Genomic DNA, 18,523 nt, shown 5'->3' with positions numbered 1-18,523 from the left:
AAATTTGGGAATTTTGGGATAAGCGGGATTTAAAAAAAAAAAAAGATTAGGAGCATGAATGTCCTAAATTGGTTGGTGTTGGAATTGTTTCAATCGGTCAAGAAATGTTGAATTGGTAACAGTTTTTAATTGAGAAATTCCTCGAATTTCAGGAAAACCGGGAATTTTTCTATTTCCTTAAGCAACTTGGTTTTTGTCCTGAATATGAGGAGTGGTTTGACTGTAGAACGGTTGAAATGGGTTGAAAAATGTGAAAGGAGTAGTCGAACTTAAGAAGGGTGGAAATAGGTTACCAAAAAAATGTGAATTCCTGGAAATTTGTTGAATGTGGAAAAATGGTAGTTTGAATGTCCAGGATGAGTGGAATGTGTTGATGTTGGAATGGTTTTAATAAGTTGAAAAATGTGGGAATTGTGCAACTTGGAAAAATGTCCCATTGATTTCAATGGGAACTTCCTGGAAATGTGGGAATTTTGGAAAAAGCGGGATTTTTTTAAAAAAAAGATTAGGAGCATGAATGTCCTGAATTGGTTGGTGTTGGAATTGTTTCAATCGGTCAAGAAATGTTGAGTTGGTAACAGTTTTTAATTGAGAAATTACTGGAATTTCGGGAAAACATGGAATTTTTCTAGTTCCTTGACCAACTTGGTTTTTGTCCTGAATATGACGAGTGGTTTGACTGTGGAACGGTTGAAATGGGTTGAAAAATGTGAAAGGAGTAGTCGAACTTAAGAAGGGTGGAAATAGGTTACCAAAAAAACGTGAATTCCTGGAAATTTGTTGAATGTGGAAAAATGGTAGTTTGAATGTCCAGGATGAGTGGAATGTGTTGATGTTGGAATGGTTTTAATAAGTTGAAAAATGTGGGAATTGTGCAACTTAGAAAAATGTCCCATTGTTTTCAATGGGAACTTCCTGGAAATGTGGGAATTTTGGAAAAAGCGGGATTTAAAAAAAAAAAGATTAGGAGCATGAATGTCCTGAATTGGTTGGTGTTGGAATTGTTTCAATCGGTCAAGAAATGTTGAATGGGTAACAGTTTTTAATTGAGAAATTACTGGAATTTCGGGAAAACCGGGAATTTTTCTAGTTCCTTGACCAACTTGGTTTTTGTCCTGAATATGAGGAGTGGTTTGACTGTGGAACGGTTGAAAAATGTGAAAGGAGTAGTCGAACTTAAGAAGGGTGGAAATAGGTTACCAAAAAAACGTGAATTCCTGGAAATTTGTTGAATGTGGAAAAATGGTATTTTGAATGTCCAGGATGAGTGGAATGTGTTGATGTTGGAATGGTTTATATAGGTTGGAAAAATGTGGGAATTGTGCAACTTGGAAAAATGTCTCATTGATTTCAATGGAATCTTCCTGGAAATTTGGGAATTTTGGGAAAAGCTAGATTTTTTGGAAAATGATTAGGAGCATGAATGTACTGAATGAGCTGAATTGGTTGGTGTTGGAATTGTTTCAATCGGTCAAGAAATGTTGAATGGGTAACAGTTTTTAATTGAGAAATTACTGGAATTTCGGGAAAACCGGGAATTTTTGTAGTTCCTTGACCAACTTGGTTTTTGTCCTGAATATGAGGAGTGGTTTGACTGTGGAACGGTTGAAAAATGTGAAAGGAGTAGTCGAACTTAAGAAGGGTGGAAATAGGTTACCAAAAAAACGTGAATTCCTGGAAATTTGTTGAATGTGGAAAAATGGTATTTTGAATGTCCAGGATGAGTGGAATGTGTTGATGTTGGAATGGTTTATATAGGTTGGAAAAATGTGGGAATTGTGCAACTTGGAAAAATGTCCCATTGATTTCAATGGAATCTTCCTGGAAATTTGGGAATTTTGGGAAAAGCTAGATTTTTTTGGAAAATGATTAGGAGCATGAATGTACTGAATGAGCTGAATTGGTTGGTGTTGGAATTGTTTCAATCGGTCAAGAAATGTTGAATGGGTAACAGTTTTTAATTGAGAACTTCCTGCAATTTCGGGGAAACCGGGAATTTTTCTAGTTCCTTGACCAACTTGGTTTTTGTCCTGAATATGAGGAGTGTTTTGACGGTGAAACGGTTGAAAAATGTGAAAGGAGTAGTCGAACTTAAGAAGGGTGAAAATAGGTTACCAAAAAAACGTGAATTCCTGGAAATTTGTTGAATGTGGAAAAATGGTAGTTTGAATGTCCAGGATGAGTGGAATGTGTTGATGTTGGAATGGTTTTAATCAGTTGAATAATGTGGAAGTTTGAAAAATGGCCAATTAATTTTGAATGGGAAAAATGTAAATTCTGTGAAATCTGGGAATTTTTGGAATTTGTCAAGGGAAAGCCCACGATTCCCGAATAGGCTGAACACTTTGAAGTTGGAACGGTTTGAATTGGGTGAAAAATGTGGAAGGTAGAGCGCGCCAAAATCTGGAGAAGAAGAATAAGTTTAAGTTGAAGAATAAATAGATTAATTTTGGTGTAGAAAACCAACTAGAAAAGTAACTATGTGAGATGTATTGCTAAAAAACTACGTACATTTTTTGGTTTCCACCCTTTCTTTACCCTGAATTAAAAAAACTACACATTTCCCAGTTTTCCCGCCCTGCCTTCGCCTCCCTTTGGAGATTAATTTCACACTCCATTATCAGTCAGAGCCCCTGCAGACACACGGAACCACACTAATATTCTACACACTCCATTCCAATGAGTTTTCCCACCAGGCTTAAACATATTTCCTTCACGAAAACACACACATGTCAAACCTATGTTTCATTTTGCAGGATACGAAAGGTAAATAAGTCTGCTTGATGTACCGTTTTTTTGTTTTTTTTAAATGTCATAATGCGTCACATTGTGAGCTACTAATATAGGAGAATATATTCTATTTTCCATGACACACACACAAGTACACAGTACACACACATTCTTGTATGTGTTGCCTTTTTGAGACCACTGAATAATGCCTACCTCTTTAGGACCACCCTTTCTAGATATATAAAGATTTGTATTTACAACATTAATAATATATACATACTATGTAAATATAAAAAAGCTTGTTGCGAGAAATTTGTTGGAATTTCACAAGAAAAAGGTCACCATTTCACAAGTAAAACTTAGAATTTTGGCATTTTTATAATAAAAGTCGTAGTTTTACTTGACACAAGTCAAAATGTTATGAGAAAAACTGAACATTTGTGCAATGTTATGATAAAAGTTGGAATTTTACTCTTTACTTTTTGGCAACCTGGATGTGACACTCACAGACTTTTTAATTGGTCGAGCAGTGGAGGGCGGGGCATCGAAATTAAAATAATAACAAGATTTCGGGGCTGTAAATCTAATTTTGAAATGAGCATATCCCGGCTAAACTACTGTTATCAGTTATAGAGATATTCGAAAAGAACATAATTTATTAATGCCTTTTGACATATCAGGGCCATTTAGAGATGACTTGACATGAAATTCTTACATATGGCTCCTTTAAGTAAAACGTTTGTGATAAAAATCATATAATTTCACAAGAAAAAGGTCACCATTTCCCAAGTAAAACATAGAATTTTGGCATTTTTATAATAAAATTTGTAATTTTACTTGACACAAGTCAAAATGTTACGAGAAAAACTGAACATGGGTGCAATGTTATGATAAAAATTGGAATTTTACTCTAACAGTCGCAATTTTACAAGAAAAGCATAACATTTTGGCAATTTTATGAAAAGAGTCGTAATTTTACCAAAAAAAAATCACAATTTTATAAGAAAACTTTAAAATGTTGGCAATATTATAATAATCAGAATTTTACTTGGCAAAATGATGACAAAAGTCATAATTTTACTTTAAAAAAGTCATTATTTTACAAGAACAACAAAAAAATTGGCAATATTGTGATAAAAGTAAGAATTTTATATGACAAATGTCACCATTTTGCATTAAAAAGTCATAATTTGACAACGTAATAATTTTACAAGAAAATATTGCAATATTACAGAAACAGGATGTATATGACAAATTGTTCCCAATTTTATTAGAAAAAAGTCGACACATTGTGAGAAAAAGACTGATTTTAGTTCATGTATTTTTATTTTTTGTTTGTAATTGGATTTTAATCTTTCTTATTTACTTCGTTATTACAGTATGTCTCTATATACATATTTATTTAATTTTTTTAATTAATTTTGGCCAAAGGGGGCAAATTTCAATATCTTACACACACTTGTAATTTACATATATTGGCCAGAGGGGGAGCACGTCCAATTTTTACACACACTTGTTATTCCATATGTTGACCAAAGGGGGAGCACTTTTAGAACCGACATAGTTTTTTTGGGGGGGGGACCACCCTAATTTTGATAGATTTCACCACCAGGGGTGCAAATAAGACATTCTCTATTAGATGCAATGGTTTTCCGTATTGGGACCATGATTTATGTCCTGATTCAAGGTACTTTTCCTTGTTGATGTCTCAAGAAGTATAGAAATACAAGAGCACACACACACACACACGCACACACACACACACACACACACCCACACACACACACACACACACACACACACACACACACACACACACACACACACACACATACACACAAATGCAAACGCACACATTCACTGCCTCACAGCTTGAAAAATGAGACCGAACTAGAATGAAAGACTCAAGGGCCTCTGCCAGTTACTTAACAAACCTAAAAGTCAATGATTTTTCAATAAGTCTTTGCCCAAGGCTAATTTCTGCCAGTGCAATTGGCAATGTAATAAGTGTGACATGCATCTGTGCAAAGTGCATGTGAGGTGCTGGCTTGCAGCGTGTGCTCATCTGCCAGAATCTACTGAAATAGACAAAATAGGTGACAACATATTGATTTATTACCTTAATACTTATCCATGATCCCTTTTATTATAGTTATAGTAGTATGGCGTCTATAACGACTTTATTTCAACTTGCATCCATGTGATGTGTTATAAATAATCAGTGGTAAATGACTTAGTTTGACAGTCATGTTGACTCACTATTTTGCAAGTTCAAGCCACACTTTATACCAGGGGTGTCAAACGTACGGCCCAGACAGGTTTTATCCGGCCTGCATTATAGGTTTGCCAAGTATAAAAATGAGCTGCTTTTTTTTTTTAACGAAAGAAACTGTTGTTCTAAATGTGTCCACTGGATGTCACAATAGCAATTCTGTTAGGCAAGCAAGCGGTTTATACCGGGGCCAAGCAAGAGGTACACAGTAAAGGGTGACTGTGGCTCCTCCTCCTCGACCCACATGAAACTTAAAACCTGCCGTTTTATGTCTTCTGCTTCGAACACGTCGTCATTTGGCACCCTCGAAGCCCCAAAATGTCTCTGTCAAACAGAATAGTGAATTTCACCCTTTTGAATAGTTGTTACCTCCGTTTCTTACGGTTTGTTGAGTTAGCACCGGATTGATACGTGGACATGACAAAAGGAGATATTTGATACCTCGAAGAGTTTACATGTTGTGTTTTTTGTTCAATCCCAGAAAGACTGTGACTTAAAGTTTAATTCTAGCTTTGTAGATACACTGAGACCAAGTCTAAACTCGTTGTGTTTTTGAAACTGCACCAATTTCCTCAGAATTTTCAACAAATTTTAAGTGTTTTCTCCCGAGGATTAATTGTGATTTGTACGTTTTCAGAATGTGCTAGTTCTACTTTTGGCCAAAGTAAAACAAAGAAAACGTAGGTTTTATTTGTCGAAAAGATAATTTGCCCTGTCAGTTCGAATACACATCGACATACAGGCTAACGGGCATATATTTCCCCCATTAGCCTGTATGTCGATGTCATGTGCTAGCATACTAAGCATTTGTTGCACGAACATACTAGCTTTGTTAGACAAGATCATAGATTGTATTGTACAATATAGTTTACATACGAATTTACAAGTAATAAGAAAACGTGAATGCCTCACTTACCTATCAACAAGGAAATTAGCAAATTTGGTGTTAGATTAAAAAGTATTCTACGCCTTCAATCGTCTCCAACTTTCAAAGGCATCCCGATACAAATCCTTTTGTTCCTTGCTTTGTCATGAATAAGTTGAGAATCGTAACAACGCCTTTTAGATTTACTAAGGTCTGACATGTTTAGTAACTTTACCAGTGGCAGTAGCTACACAAAGAGGGCGGTGCGTAACTGGCAACCTGGATGTGACACTCACAGACTTTTTAATTGGTCAAGCAGTGGAGGGCGGGACATCGAAATTTAAATAATAACGAGATTTCGAGGCTGTAAATCTAATTTTGAAATGAGCATATCCCGGCTGAACTACTGTTATCAGTTATAGAGGTATTCGAAAAGAACATGACATATAGGGACGGCGTGGCGAAGTTGGTAGAGTGGCTGTGCCAGCAATCGGAGTGTTGCTGGTTACTGGGGTTCAATTCCCACCTTCTACCTTCCTAGTCACGTCCGTTGTGTCCTTGGGCAAGACACTTCACCCTTTGCCTCTGATGGCTGCTGGTTAGCGCCTTGCATGGCAGCTCCCGCCATCAGTGTGTGAATGTGTGTGTGAATGGGTGAATGTGGAAATACTGTCAAAGTGCTTTGAGTACCTTGAAGGTAGAAAAGTGCTATACAAGTATAACCCATTTATCATTTATCATTATCATTTATCATATTAGGGCATTAGAAATGACTTGACATGAAATTCTTACATATAGCTCCTTTAAGTAAAATGTTTGTGATAAAAATCATATAATTTGTTTTCAAAATGTGGAAATAACAGTCTTTCTCATCCTCATTAATTATTTTTATTACTTTCACAAAAATGCATGTATACAAGCCACGTACAGTTGACACTTACATTGTTTTTTGTTTCTTATACATTTCCATGATCAGAAAGGAGCAGATGGAAGAATAATATTCTTATATTTATCTGCCCCCTTTTTAACACTAATTATTTTAGATGACTTTATCAACGTTCCATCCACCAACACCCCAACTCCAAAATACTTTTTAATTTTCGTTTAAGCATTTTCACAATAACATGTCCAATCAAAATCAAAAATTAGTTTGATATAATTCCAGTTGTCTCTTTTTGTAACTCTTTTTAAATTCAAAAATATTCTTGCAACTTTTTAAGTCTTTCTTTAGAGAATTCCATGCTTTCACACCAGCAACAGACAAGCACATTTGTTTCAAATTTGTTCGCACTCTTGGATGTTTAAAATCATACGGCCTTCTGTGGTTCTCATCTTCCGACGTGAACACAAATAACTTTTGTAAGTCCTTCGGAAGAACTTTATTTCTAGCTTTGAACATCACTAATAGAGTATGCAATTCTACAATGTCTTTTAGTTTTAATAATCCTGCCCTAATGAAGAGTGGATTTGTGTGGTGTCTGTATCCTACTTTAAAAATAATACTCTTTTCTGTGAAATAAATAAAGGAATTATGGCATATTGTCCAATTGTTGCTAACTTAAGACCATTTTTGGGGGTTTTGCCTATAATCAGAGCATTTTCACTTGTTACGAACTTAACAAAATGTTGTTTAAGACTTTAAGGCAGGGGCGTCAAACTAATTTTAGCTCAGGGGCCGCATGGAGGAAAATCTATTCCCAAGTGGGCCGTAATGGTAAAATCATGGCATGATAACTTAAAAATAAAGACAACTCCAGGTTGTTTTCTTTGTTTTACTTTGGCCAAAAATACAACAAGCACATTCTGAAAACGTACAAATCACAAATAATCCTCTGGACAAAACTTTTCAAGTTTGTTGAAAATTCTGAGGAAATTGGTGCAATTTCAAAAACTTCACCAATTGGTTTCAGTGTATCTACAAAGCCAGGATTAAACTTTAAGTCACAGTCTTTCTGGAATTGAACAAAAAACACATGTAAACTCTTCGAGGTATCAAATACCTCCTTTGTCACATCCACGTATCAATCCAGTGCTAACTCAACAAACCGTAAGAAACGGAGGTAAAAACTATTCAAAAGGGTTAAGTTCACTTTTCTCGTGTTTGACAAGAGACATTTTGGGGGAGGAAGGGTGCCAAATGACGATGTGTTCGAAGCAGAAGACATAAAACGGCAGGTTTTAAGTTTGATGTGGGTCGAGGAGGAGGAGCCACAGTCACCCTGTACTGTGTACCTCCTGCTTGGCCCTTGGTATAAACCGTTTGCTTGCCTAACAGAATTGCTATTGTGACATCCAGTGGACACATTTACAACAGCAGTTTATTTCGTTAAAAAAAAAAAAAAAAGCAGAAATTTTTTTTACTTGGCAATCTCATCACGCAGGCCGGATAAAACCTGTACGTACGTTTGACACCCCTGCTTTAAGGCTTTATAGTTCTTTATACAGCAGTTCTGTGTTTCATTACAAAATATTGTTAAAAGTATACAACATTTTATAATACGGAGTAGTCAAGCTTAATGTGGACACACCGTTTATTATCTAATTGTTCCTTCAGGTTGATTAAAGAATTCATAAATTGGCACCCTTATGCACCAGTCAGCCACTAGCCAACATTAGCCTCTCTTTTGTTGCCCGCTTGAATGCCATTTAATAAAAGCACGGCCCCTTTTGTCATCCTGTTGAAATTGCCACGGAAGAACACACGCCACGTCTTTTTGGCCCGCTCTAAAAGTATTGTGCCATTAAAAGTGAATATCTTTCCAATCGGGGTGGCAGCCGCGCAACCCATCAGTGCTCGGCGAGATGCGACGGCGGTTTGAGGAGGGAAAAGAGGAAAAAAAAAAACAACAACCGTGAACCCAAATGTCCTCTCTCTCCACTATTAGCTTCTTTATCCCTAGATTGGAAGTCAGCGTGCGATAAGAGACAAAGAAAGAGGCCGTCAGAGAAAGTAAAAGAGGCGGAAAAAGAAATGAAAAAGGAACTGAAAGGAAGAAATAAAGAAAATGATACCAGGCAGAGAGCAGTCATCACTCATCGCCTCGTACGATGTTCTATAAAACAAACGAGCCCCCCGGCCTCTGTAATTACACTGCTTGGCGATGGACAGTGGAGACAAAATGGCCTTGCAATCCCCCAAATGAAGTGTCATAGCACATGGCGGGGAGGGCGGCACGGGCAGGCCATGAATTATCACTGGTAAACAAACGGACGCAACCATGCATGCACACAGAAGACATACCCAGTGGAAGCTCCAAAGTTGAACACAATCAGTTCCGTAACTACGAACATTCTCCTAAAGGAGCGAAGTTGTGAAACCCTCACATACAGACAACGTTCTATTCGTCAGTGAGTCAGGACCCACAGGTGAATTGCGGATTTAATCATGGAGGGCAGACTGGGACGACTATGCGGGAATCAAACCCATGCCTACCCTCTACCACAGTGTTTTTCAACCACTAGTGTACCGTGAGATATTGTTTGGTGTGCCGAGGGAAATTATGAAATTTCACCCAATTGGGTTAAAAATATTTTTTGCAAACCAGTAATTATTGTCTGTGCTGTCAAGAGCTGGGCAGAGTAACAGAGTAATACTCTTCCATATCAGTAGGTGGCAGCAGGTAGCTAATTGCTTTGTAGATGTCGGGAACATGGTTTGTCGTGATCACAACATGCAGACGACAGCAGCAGGCAGCGTGCAAGGTAAAAAGGTATCTAATGCTTAAACCAAAAATAAACAAAAGGCATTGAAGCTATGCAAAACGAAACTAAAACTGAACAGGCTGCAAAGTAAACAAAAACGGAATGCTGGACGACAGCAAAGACTTACAGCGCGTGGAGCAGACGGCGTCCACAAAGTACATACGTACATGACATGACAATCAACACCAAAATAAGAGCGCAAGACAAGAAGTAAAACACTACACACAGAAAAACACCAAAAAACTCCAAATACGTCACGGTGTGATGTGACAGGTCGTGACAGTACACCTACTTTGAGACAAAAGCTATAGTGATGCATGCTTGGTTATGGTTTGAATTCATATCAAACAATTGCGAGAATGAATTTTTACTGTCAATATCAGCTGCTGAGTTTAAAATGTTTATGTTTTCTGCTGGTGGTGTGCCTCCGCATTTTTTCAATGAAAAAAATTTGCCTCGGCTCAGAAAAGTTTGAAAAACACTGCTCTACCATACCCAGTGTTGGCGTTAACGCACTTTTTGTGTCTTTTTACGCATTGAAATCAGAAAGGACGCATATTTCAGGAAGTGCTCGCGTCCCCCTGACGCAGATTTTTTTTTTGTTTTTTTCACTGCCCGATTTGCTCTTTTTTTTTTTTTTCATTGATTATTGCTTACTGCCGGTGTTTTGTTCTGTTTATATTTGCCAGGTCAAATTATTAATTATTGGTCGACTTCAAAGTAATGCACTTTCCGGTACAATTTCTTAAATTTTGATTCGCCAAAAGTTTTATCGATCACAAATACTGCATTTTCGGTATTAGGTCTCCCGCATGTTATTGTTTTCGTCATGGCGAGCAACAAACCCAAGAAGCCACTTTTCAGCAAATGGCTCACTTATGACGATGGAAAGATGTTTTGCACGCCATGTAAACGGGCTAAAAAAAAGAACACCTTTACGACTAGGTGCACTGATTTTCAAAGATCCAGCCTCACCAGGCACCAAGAAACATCATGTTACACCTTTCCTGTTTGTTGGCTCCCAGACCGTGGTCGAGGAGCGCGGGGAATGACGAGGCCGTCGATTTGTTACAATTCTCTATTTATGTTTTCCACAAAGCCAAGCGGACATCCATTCTGTTAACACTCCTGAACATGCTAGCGCTCCCTCTCCTACCTTGCCCACTCACTTACACACGTCACTCACCCCACATACCGCCATTCTTAAAGGGGAACACACAGCTTATGGCCATCACCAAGCCAGAGATGAAATACTAGAGGCATTGAGTGCCACTGTATTAAATGACATTGAAACTAACGTGCAAAATTATAAGTTTGTTGGCATTATTTGCCATGAAAGTGTAGATGGGGCGGTTTTTAAAGGACTGATGATCTACATACAGGTGAGAATAATCAATTACATTTGTCATGCATCTATGCCCTAGCACACTATTATCATTTCATGACCGAAGCAAAAAATGTTTATCACTTTTATATTAAATGAAAATATAGAAAAAAATACCGGCAGCGGTAAAGTTTAGATCCATGAAAGGAAGAAGAAAGTGAATGAATGTTTATAACTGAATACATTTACATGTGCATAAAAATTTGTTTTCTTTTGTATTATTTGTTTAATGAATTAAGTAACGTTTATGACAATCTTTTTCCAAAACACAATATAAAATGTGAGATATAACAGGATAATGCATACATTTATCATTTGTTTTCAAAACGCTTACAAAAAAGTGGGACCCCAAAAATTTACTGTGGGACCCCATTTTTATGACTTGATGGGGTCCCTGGGAATTGAAAATTCCTAGTACCAACACTGATGGAGTATTGGTGCGTGCAAAACAGCACAGGCGGTTGTGGCATGCGGGGCTGGTTCTAATAATAATACCTGGGATTTATATAGCGCTTTTCTAGATACCCAAAGTCGCTTTACACGTGTAGGGGGGGGGGGGATTAAAACAACTTTATTAGGAAAAGAAACTAAGAAAAGAAAAAAAAAATATAATAATAATAAAGAAACACCAAGGGCAGGGTCAGTTTGGAAAGGCTAATGTTCTAATACTAATCAAATATCATCCCGGGGACCATAGATAATTTATTTGCGGGCCGTATCTGGCCCGCGGGCCTTGACTTTGACACATATGATTTAGATCAGGGGTCACCAACGCGGTGCCCGCGGGCACCAGGTCGCCCGTAAGGACCAGATGAGTCGCCCGCGGGCCTGTTCTAAAAAAAAAAAAAATTTTTTATTTTTTTTTATTTTTTAAATTAAATCTACATAGAAAACACAAGATACACTTTCAATCAGTGCATCAACCCAAACAACCTCCCCCATGCACACTCATCCACACAAAAGGGGTTATTTCTTTCTGCTACCAATATTCTGGTTCCCACAACATAGACAACACATCTGCAAGGGACACAGTCCCTGAAGCACACATGATTGTATAGGCTGCTGGTCCACTAAAATTTTCATTAATTACTATTTTTTTATGTAATTATTTTTATATTGTTTTACTTTCTTTTTTATCCAAGAAAATGTTTTTTATTTATTTATTTATCTTATTTTATTTATTTTTTTAAAAAAAGGGCATTATCTTCAACAGACCAGGTTGTCAATGAAATTATATTTTTTTAAAGGGTTTTATAAACCAGTCCCAGTCCAGATAATGTCCAAGTCGGACTCAGCAACACACACCTTCATTCATGTGCACAGAAAAAAATTAGGGAACACAACAGGTTGCATATAATTTATAAACAAAACACTTTGCATTCCATTCGAAAGGACGTTCCCTTTAGATTTCCGATCCTTAACATTTTACATTTATCATAATTAAGCTTAAGGCCAGATTGCTGTGAAAATATGTCCAAAAGATTAAGAAGGTTCCGCAAACAATGAGGAAAAATCTTATCTTTGTGAATCAGCCTTTTCTGACATGAACTTCATCAAGAACAAACACAGAACACGCCTCACTGATGCACATCTGCAAGACTCACTCAGAGTTGCAGTGTCAAGTTACACACCAGAGTACAACACACTAGTTAACAGCATGCAATGCCAGGCTTCCCACTAACTGACAAAGAAACAGATAACAGATTTGGTATCCAGTTCAAAGTGTGACATGATTTAAAAATTTGAGAGTTTACTTTTGTATTTTACATGAGTTATTATTTGTACAAACATGGTGCAAAGTAATTCATGATTTGTTAAAAAATGTTAGTGGCTAGCTAGTTAAAATGGGATATTGTGATTTCACAAGACTGTCTTAGAAGTGATCATTTGAAAATGTTCAATTTGAAAAATGTGCACTTAGAGAAAATATAAAAATAAAGTGTTGCATATTGATATTTATCTGTTTCTATATATATTTATTGTGAGAAATCATTAAGATGATCAGTGTTTCCACAAAGATAAATATCATTATCATTGAGCAAATTGGCTACTTCTGGCAATTTATTTAAGTGTGTATCTAACTGGTAGCCCTTCGCATTAATCAGTACCCAAGAAGTAGCCCTTGGTTTCAAAAAGGTTGGTGACCCCTGATTTAGATGATACAACATGGAGTTTATGGTTTATAGCTGACAGAGGTGACGATCGCATTGCTTATTTAGAAAATTCCTAGCGCCAACACTGCATACCATTACACCCTTAGGCATTCCATGTACCCTATTTAATTTATAGTTCTATGGTTATCAGCACACGTGTTTGCTTTACCCTCACTTGTATCACACAGCCAAATAAAACTCAATACGCAGAAATGAGCAAGTTATGTTTGATAGTTGAAGCATATTTTTCTAAAAAAAAAAAAAAGTTGACTTTGAAGGTTCCAATGTAGTGCACTACCTTTCTGTCCACACAGGCCACTGATCGTCCAGCCATGCGGTTGGCTACATCTCTGTGTTCGTTAATCTCATCGTTCAGCAGGTCTTCGAAGCGTCCGTTACGAAACTTGAACAGTTTGTCGGAATATGTCGCCCGCCCTGATGTGTGGACATAAAAGGATTAGCAAAGAGTCACAAAAGAAGTAAAAAACACACGTAGATAAGCAAACTCTTACCAGAAAAGGCGTTATTGGTGTTGAGTACATAAATCTCCTCCCGACCGTCGCCATCAATGTCACAAGCTGTCACCCCAATGGCGTTGCCTTGACGATCTCTCAGGGCGTAGAATGGGGAGCTTCGGTTGTCCACGGCGATGTTGATGAGTCTCCGTCTCTGCTTGTCGTACTTCAGCACCAGGTTCGGACCATTGTAACTGCCAACATGGGAGCCAGGGGAAACATATTAGAAGAAACTCTGAGCAGAGTCTTTGGAGTAGGATTTTGGGAGGTCTGAAGATGTTTGATGACGTTAAACTAGTGTATTACATTTTTTCACAGACATAGACGAGTCATCTTTAAGGTTTATAGTAGAGATGTCCGATAAATGCTTTAAAATGTAGTGTCGGAAATTATCGGTGATCGGGTGAAGTCCTTCGTCGCACCGTCGATCACTGGAACGCAGGTGAGCACGGGTGTTGATGAGCAGATGAGGGCTGGCTGGCGTAGGTGGATAGCTAATGTTTTTAGCATAGCTCTGTGAGGTCCGGTTGCTAAGTTAGCTTCAATGGCGTCGTTAGCAACAGCATTGTTAACCTTCGGCAGGCTGGAAAGCATTAACCGTGTATTTACATGTCCATGGTTTAATAGTATTGTTGATCTTCTGTCTATCTTTCCAGTCAGGGATTTATTTATTTAGTTTCTATCTGCATTTGAGCCCGATGCTATCACGTTAGCTCAGTAGCTAAAGAGCTTCGCCGATGTATTGTCGTGGAGATAAAAGTCACTGTGAATGTCCATTTCGTGTTCTCGACTCTCATTTTCAAGAGGATATAGTATCCGAGGTGGTTTAAAATACAAATCCGTGATCCACAATAGAAAAAGGAGAGAGTGTGGAATCCAATGAGCCAGCTTGTACCTAAGTTACGGTCAGAGCGAAAAAAGATATGTCTTGCACTGCATTCTAGTCCTTCACTCTAACGTTCCTCATCCACAAATCTTTCATCCTCGCTCAAACTAATGGGGTAATCGTCGCTTTCTCGGTCCGAATCGCTCTAGCTGCATTGAAAACAATAGGAAAATGTGAGGAGCTTTTCAACTGTTGACGTCACGCTACTTCCGATACAGGCAAGGCTTTTTTTATCAGCGGCCAAAAGTTGCAACTTTATCGTCAATGTTCTCTACTAAATCCTTTCAGCAAAAATATGGCAATATCGCGAAATGATCAAGTATGACACATAGAATGCATCTGCTATCCCCGTTTGAATTTAAAAAAATCATTTCAGTAGGCCTTTAATCATGCAGACAAACAGGTGGTGCCAAATTACCGTTATGGATGAGTCAGAGCCTTTCCTCCAAAAAAATACTTCCAAGGTTAGGCAACTTACGGAATATGAAAAATCTGATTTATAAAGAACAGGGACATTTTGTGGTAAAAGCATTTTTCTAAAGACAGGTTTTGAAAAAGAAGGCTGATTATTATGTTCAGGGTTTTCTTACATAAATGTGTGGCAATAAGATATAAAGAGGTACCTCGGAATCCGTTCCAAAAGGTTAGACGAAAACCAAATCGTACCAAAACCAAAATAATTATTTTGATAAGAACTAATGATCAGAACACTTTTTTTAGAGAATAATTATACACTTCCATGAAAAAAAAAAAGATGCAAAATGCATATGAAATCCCTTTTACCATTTATTTAAAACTCTTGCTGGCACGCAGACCACACCTTTAAACTTTGTGCAACTGGCCTGGTTCAGTTCCTGCTTCTTTTCTATTCTACACGTGACTCGAACCTGGGTCGTCCGCATGAGAGACGAGCACGCCAGCTACCGCGCTAAGGGCCCGATCTATCAACCTGACAGCCAGAGAGTGAGGTTTTACTAACGTACCCATGGCCCAGCCACACCAACTGGCCTCCATTCCATTTGCTATGAGTTCCTTCTTGTATTAAACAGTGTCTCTCACTTTTTTTTAGCAATGCACTTTTTTTTGGCCTTGCTGTGGCTTATTTTGCACTCGTGTTCAATAAAAAAGTCACTAACACATAGGATCCTGTAGTACTACAATCCGCAAAATGATAAGCAGACAATATGCAGTTTGTGACATGCGACGCAAATTTTGGGGAACATTTTCGTCGAGTATTAGGTACACAAATTAGTCATGTTTAGCAAGTGTTTAGCAAACTTTTTGATGTGCCCTGTAAAGGTCTATTCACGTAAAAGTAACAGGAAATATTCTTTGGGCTCTGCTCTAATTTGTCACTGAAGGTCATTATGTCAATACTGGCCGTGATAGGTTCCCCCTAATGTGATGCCCTCTCTCAGAATTGCTGCTGAATAGGACATCTTTGCAGAAAAGACATTCATGAGACGCGGCCATTTACATCCATCCATCTACAGCCTGTGAGGAATTCATCGCCGCTTGACTGGATAGAAGTAAGCTTGCCAAACCATCTCCATCAGTGGTGCTCTGTCCAATCTCCATCCATTATTAACACATGAGTGAGTCCTAAGTCTTTTCAAAGTCTTTTGCCTTTGTCTTCAACCTTTAGCTCGGAAAATGGAGTGCACCTCCAAATCCAGACTTAGATAGCTATCACTCCAAAGTTTAATCATCTGTTCAAATCAAACATTGTTTAGACTGCTGTGGAAGAATCACGCACGGAGGCGAGAAATGCCACAACTCATTTTCTCACCCTGCGACAAACACCTCCAGATCTCCATCGCCGTCCACGTCGGTGACCGCCACGCCGTAGTTGAGCTGGGTAGGGTTGTTCTCGTAGTCGGGAGGAAGGACAGCCTTGGTCACGGCCGAGAACATGGGCTCGGAACGCTGGGCTAGGCAGAGCGCGGGCAGGAACAGGACAAACTGCAACATCTTGACCTACAGAGAGGAGCGTATATGTTTCAATTAGCAGTTTGTTGACGCACAACATGAAGTCAACTGTGGGAAGTTTAACTACCGTATTTTTTTGACTATAAGGCGGACTTAAAATCCTTTCATTTTCTCAAAACTCGACAGTGCACCCGATGTACGGAATCATTTTGGTTGTGCTTACCGACCTCGAAGCTATTTTATTTGGTACATGGTGTAATGACCAGTGGCAGTCACACTTAAGAGACACGTGTAGACTGCAAAATGACTCAAGTAAACAACACCAAAATTGTATATGTTCCATTACACACGGTTCTCAAAAATCTATCAAAATGTTTTAGTACGACTTTGGTAAGCTATGAAGCCACACCGCTTGATGGATTGTAGGTAAGACATATTATCTGGCGTTTTTTTTCACAATATGATGCAAAAGCAACTTTTCATACCTTCTGGTAACTGCTGATCTGTATTTGGGATCTGCATAAGTCCTGAAAATTTGCGCAAGTCCGCCTTTGTAGTCCGTGCCGACACCATCGATAAGTTTCTTCTTTTTCTCTATCTTCTTGTTATGGGACATTCATCCTCCGCTGTTGCCATTTCTAATATAAAGTAGTGTAAAGTTCTTACTTATATCTGTCAGTAAACTGGCCATAAAAGCGCTAAAACATACCGGTGTAGTGAGTTTACATTATTCACCCAAGGAACTTTAGTTATTAGAGAGTTCCGGTCGGATGTTTTTTTACGGGACACATTTCCGGCGTTGTTATTGAACTCGTGAGCTACGTTATTGATTTAAGTAAAGTCTGAATGTCATTAAAACAGTTAGCTCCATCTTTTGACACTTTTTCCACTCCCGTCCTTGCACGCTACACCGCTACAACAAAGATGACTGAGAAAATACGCTGCCGAAGGTGAGCCACGTAAATAAGACCGCCCACAAAACGGTGCATCTTGAAGCGGCTGTCAGAAAGCGGCTTGAAGATGATCTGTAAAACATAATATATGCAACATTTTGACCAAAGAACCACCATTACATGTTATGTAGACCACAAAGAAGTGTTTTACATTTAGAAAAAAATTATAATAATGACTCCTTTTAATGCGCCCTATAATCCGGTGCGCCTTTTGTATGAAAATAGAACTGACTAGACCCGCTCATCGGCAGTGCGCCTCATAATCTGGTGCGCCTTATGGTCCGGAAAATACGGTATGTCCACACAGACTTCCGACTCCTTCGTAGAAATTGGAGTTCGGAACATTTTGATAGATTTTGATCCCATTGAAGTAGTAGTTGTGTATTTGGATTGATCTTTAATTTTCACCGTTTTTCAAATGAAGTCAAAAGCCCAATACGCCGTAGCCACCATGCAGTGTGATGTACGGGTAATGGTGTGACCCAATTAGAAAAACTCCAACCTGGACTAAAACGTGCACATCAATCGGCCGATTTTTGTTAAAAAAATATGTGATTACCATTACCAATTGCTGCCTTTTAATGACGATCACAAACCCCACAAATCCCCTCTGGCTCACGCTGTATTTAGTTTTAGTACCCCGGTTGACAAGCGGCAAGTAACTAATTGTGTATCTCCTTACACAGTGTGGAGCCGCTCCCTTATGCGAATAAAAATCAGCTTAATTACGCCAAATAAACTGCATTTCTCAGTATCTAAAGCAGGGGTCCACAACCCTTTTTGCACCAGGGACCAGTTCAATGCAGGCATTGTTTTCACAGACCGGCCATCCACATGTGGTAGATAAATACAGCAAAAATAACTGCATGAAAAATACAACTCACCATAACGCTGGAGCCATGGCCTTTTTACATTTGCAAAAAAACTCACCAAATACTTTTTTTTTTAACTAATTTTCGCTTTTTTAGGCAAACGTTTCTAATGTTATACGTGATACATCATCGTCGAGGACAAGAGCATTGATATATGTATATAATAAAACTAGATGTACTTGCCATTAGTTCCAATGAATTTATATGGATTTCTATTTCTATTTCTAATTAAAAGTTATGTATTCATATTTTGTGCAATATT

The 18,523-nt window shown here is 38.2% G+C and overlaps 1 protein-coding gene across 1 annotated transcript in view; it reads right to left on the bottom strand.

The window, feature by feature from the left end:
* The window catches only part of crtac1b (cartilage acidic protein 1b), a 92,362-nt gene that overhangs the window by 57,829 nt on the left and 16,010 nt on the right, over window positions 1-18,523 (bottom strand). Inside the window, exons 2-4 of the mRNA XM_062058182.1 lie at window positions 16,297-16,484; window positions 13,619-13,815; window positions 13,405-13,541 (exon numbers count right to left, since the gene is read on the bottom strand). Of these exons, the coding sequence (XP_061914166.1) occupies window positions 13,405-13,541; window positions 13,619-13,815; window positions 16,297-16,484 (522 nt within the window). The remainder of the gene's footprint in view (window positions 1-13,404; window positions 13,542-13,618; window positions 13,816-16,296; window positions 16,485-18,523) is intronic.

The sequence above is a fragment of the Entelurus aequoreus genome, linkage group LG09, assembly GCF_033978785.1.
Source record: "Entelurus aequoreus isolate RoL-2023_Sb linkage group LG09, RoL_Eaeq_v1.1, whole genome shotgun sequence".
Lineage (NCBI taxonomy): Eukaryota > Metazoa > Chordata > Actinopteri > Syngnathiformes > Syngnathidae > Entelurus > Entelurus aequoreus.
Note: the sequence above shows the minus strand (reverse complement) of the source record. Positions and strands in the feature narration are given on the sequence as shown.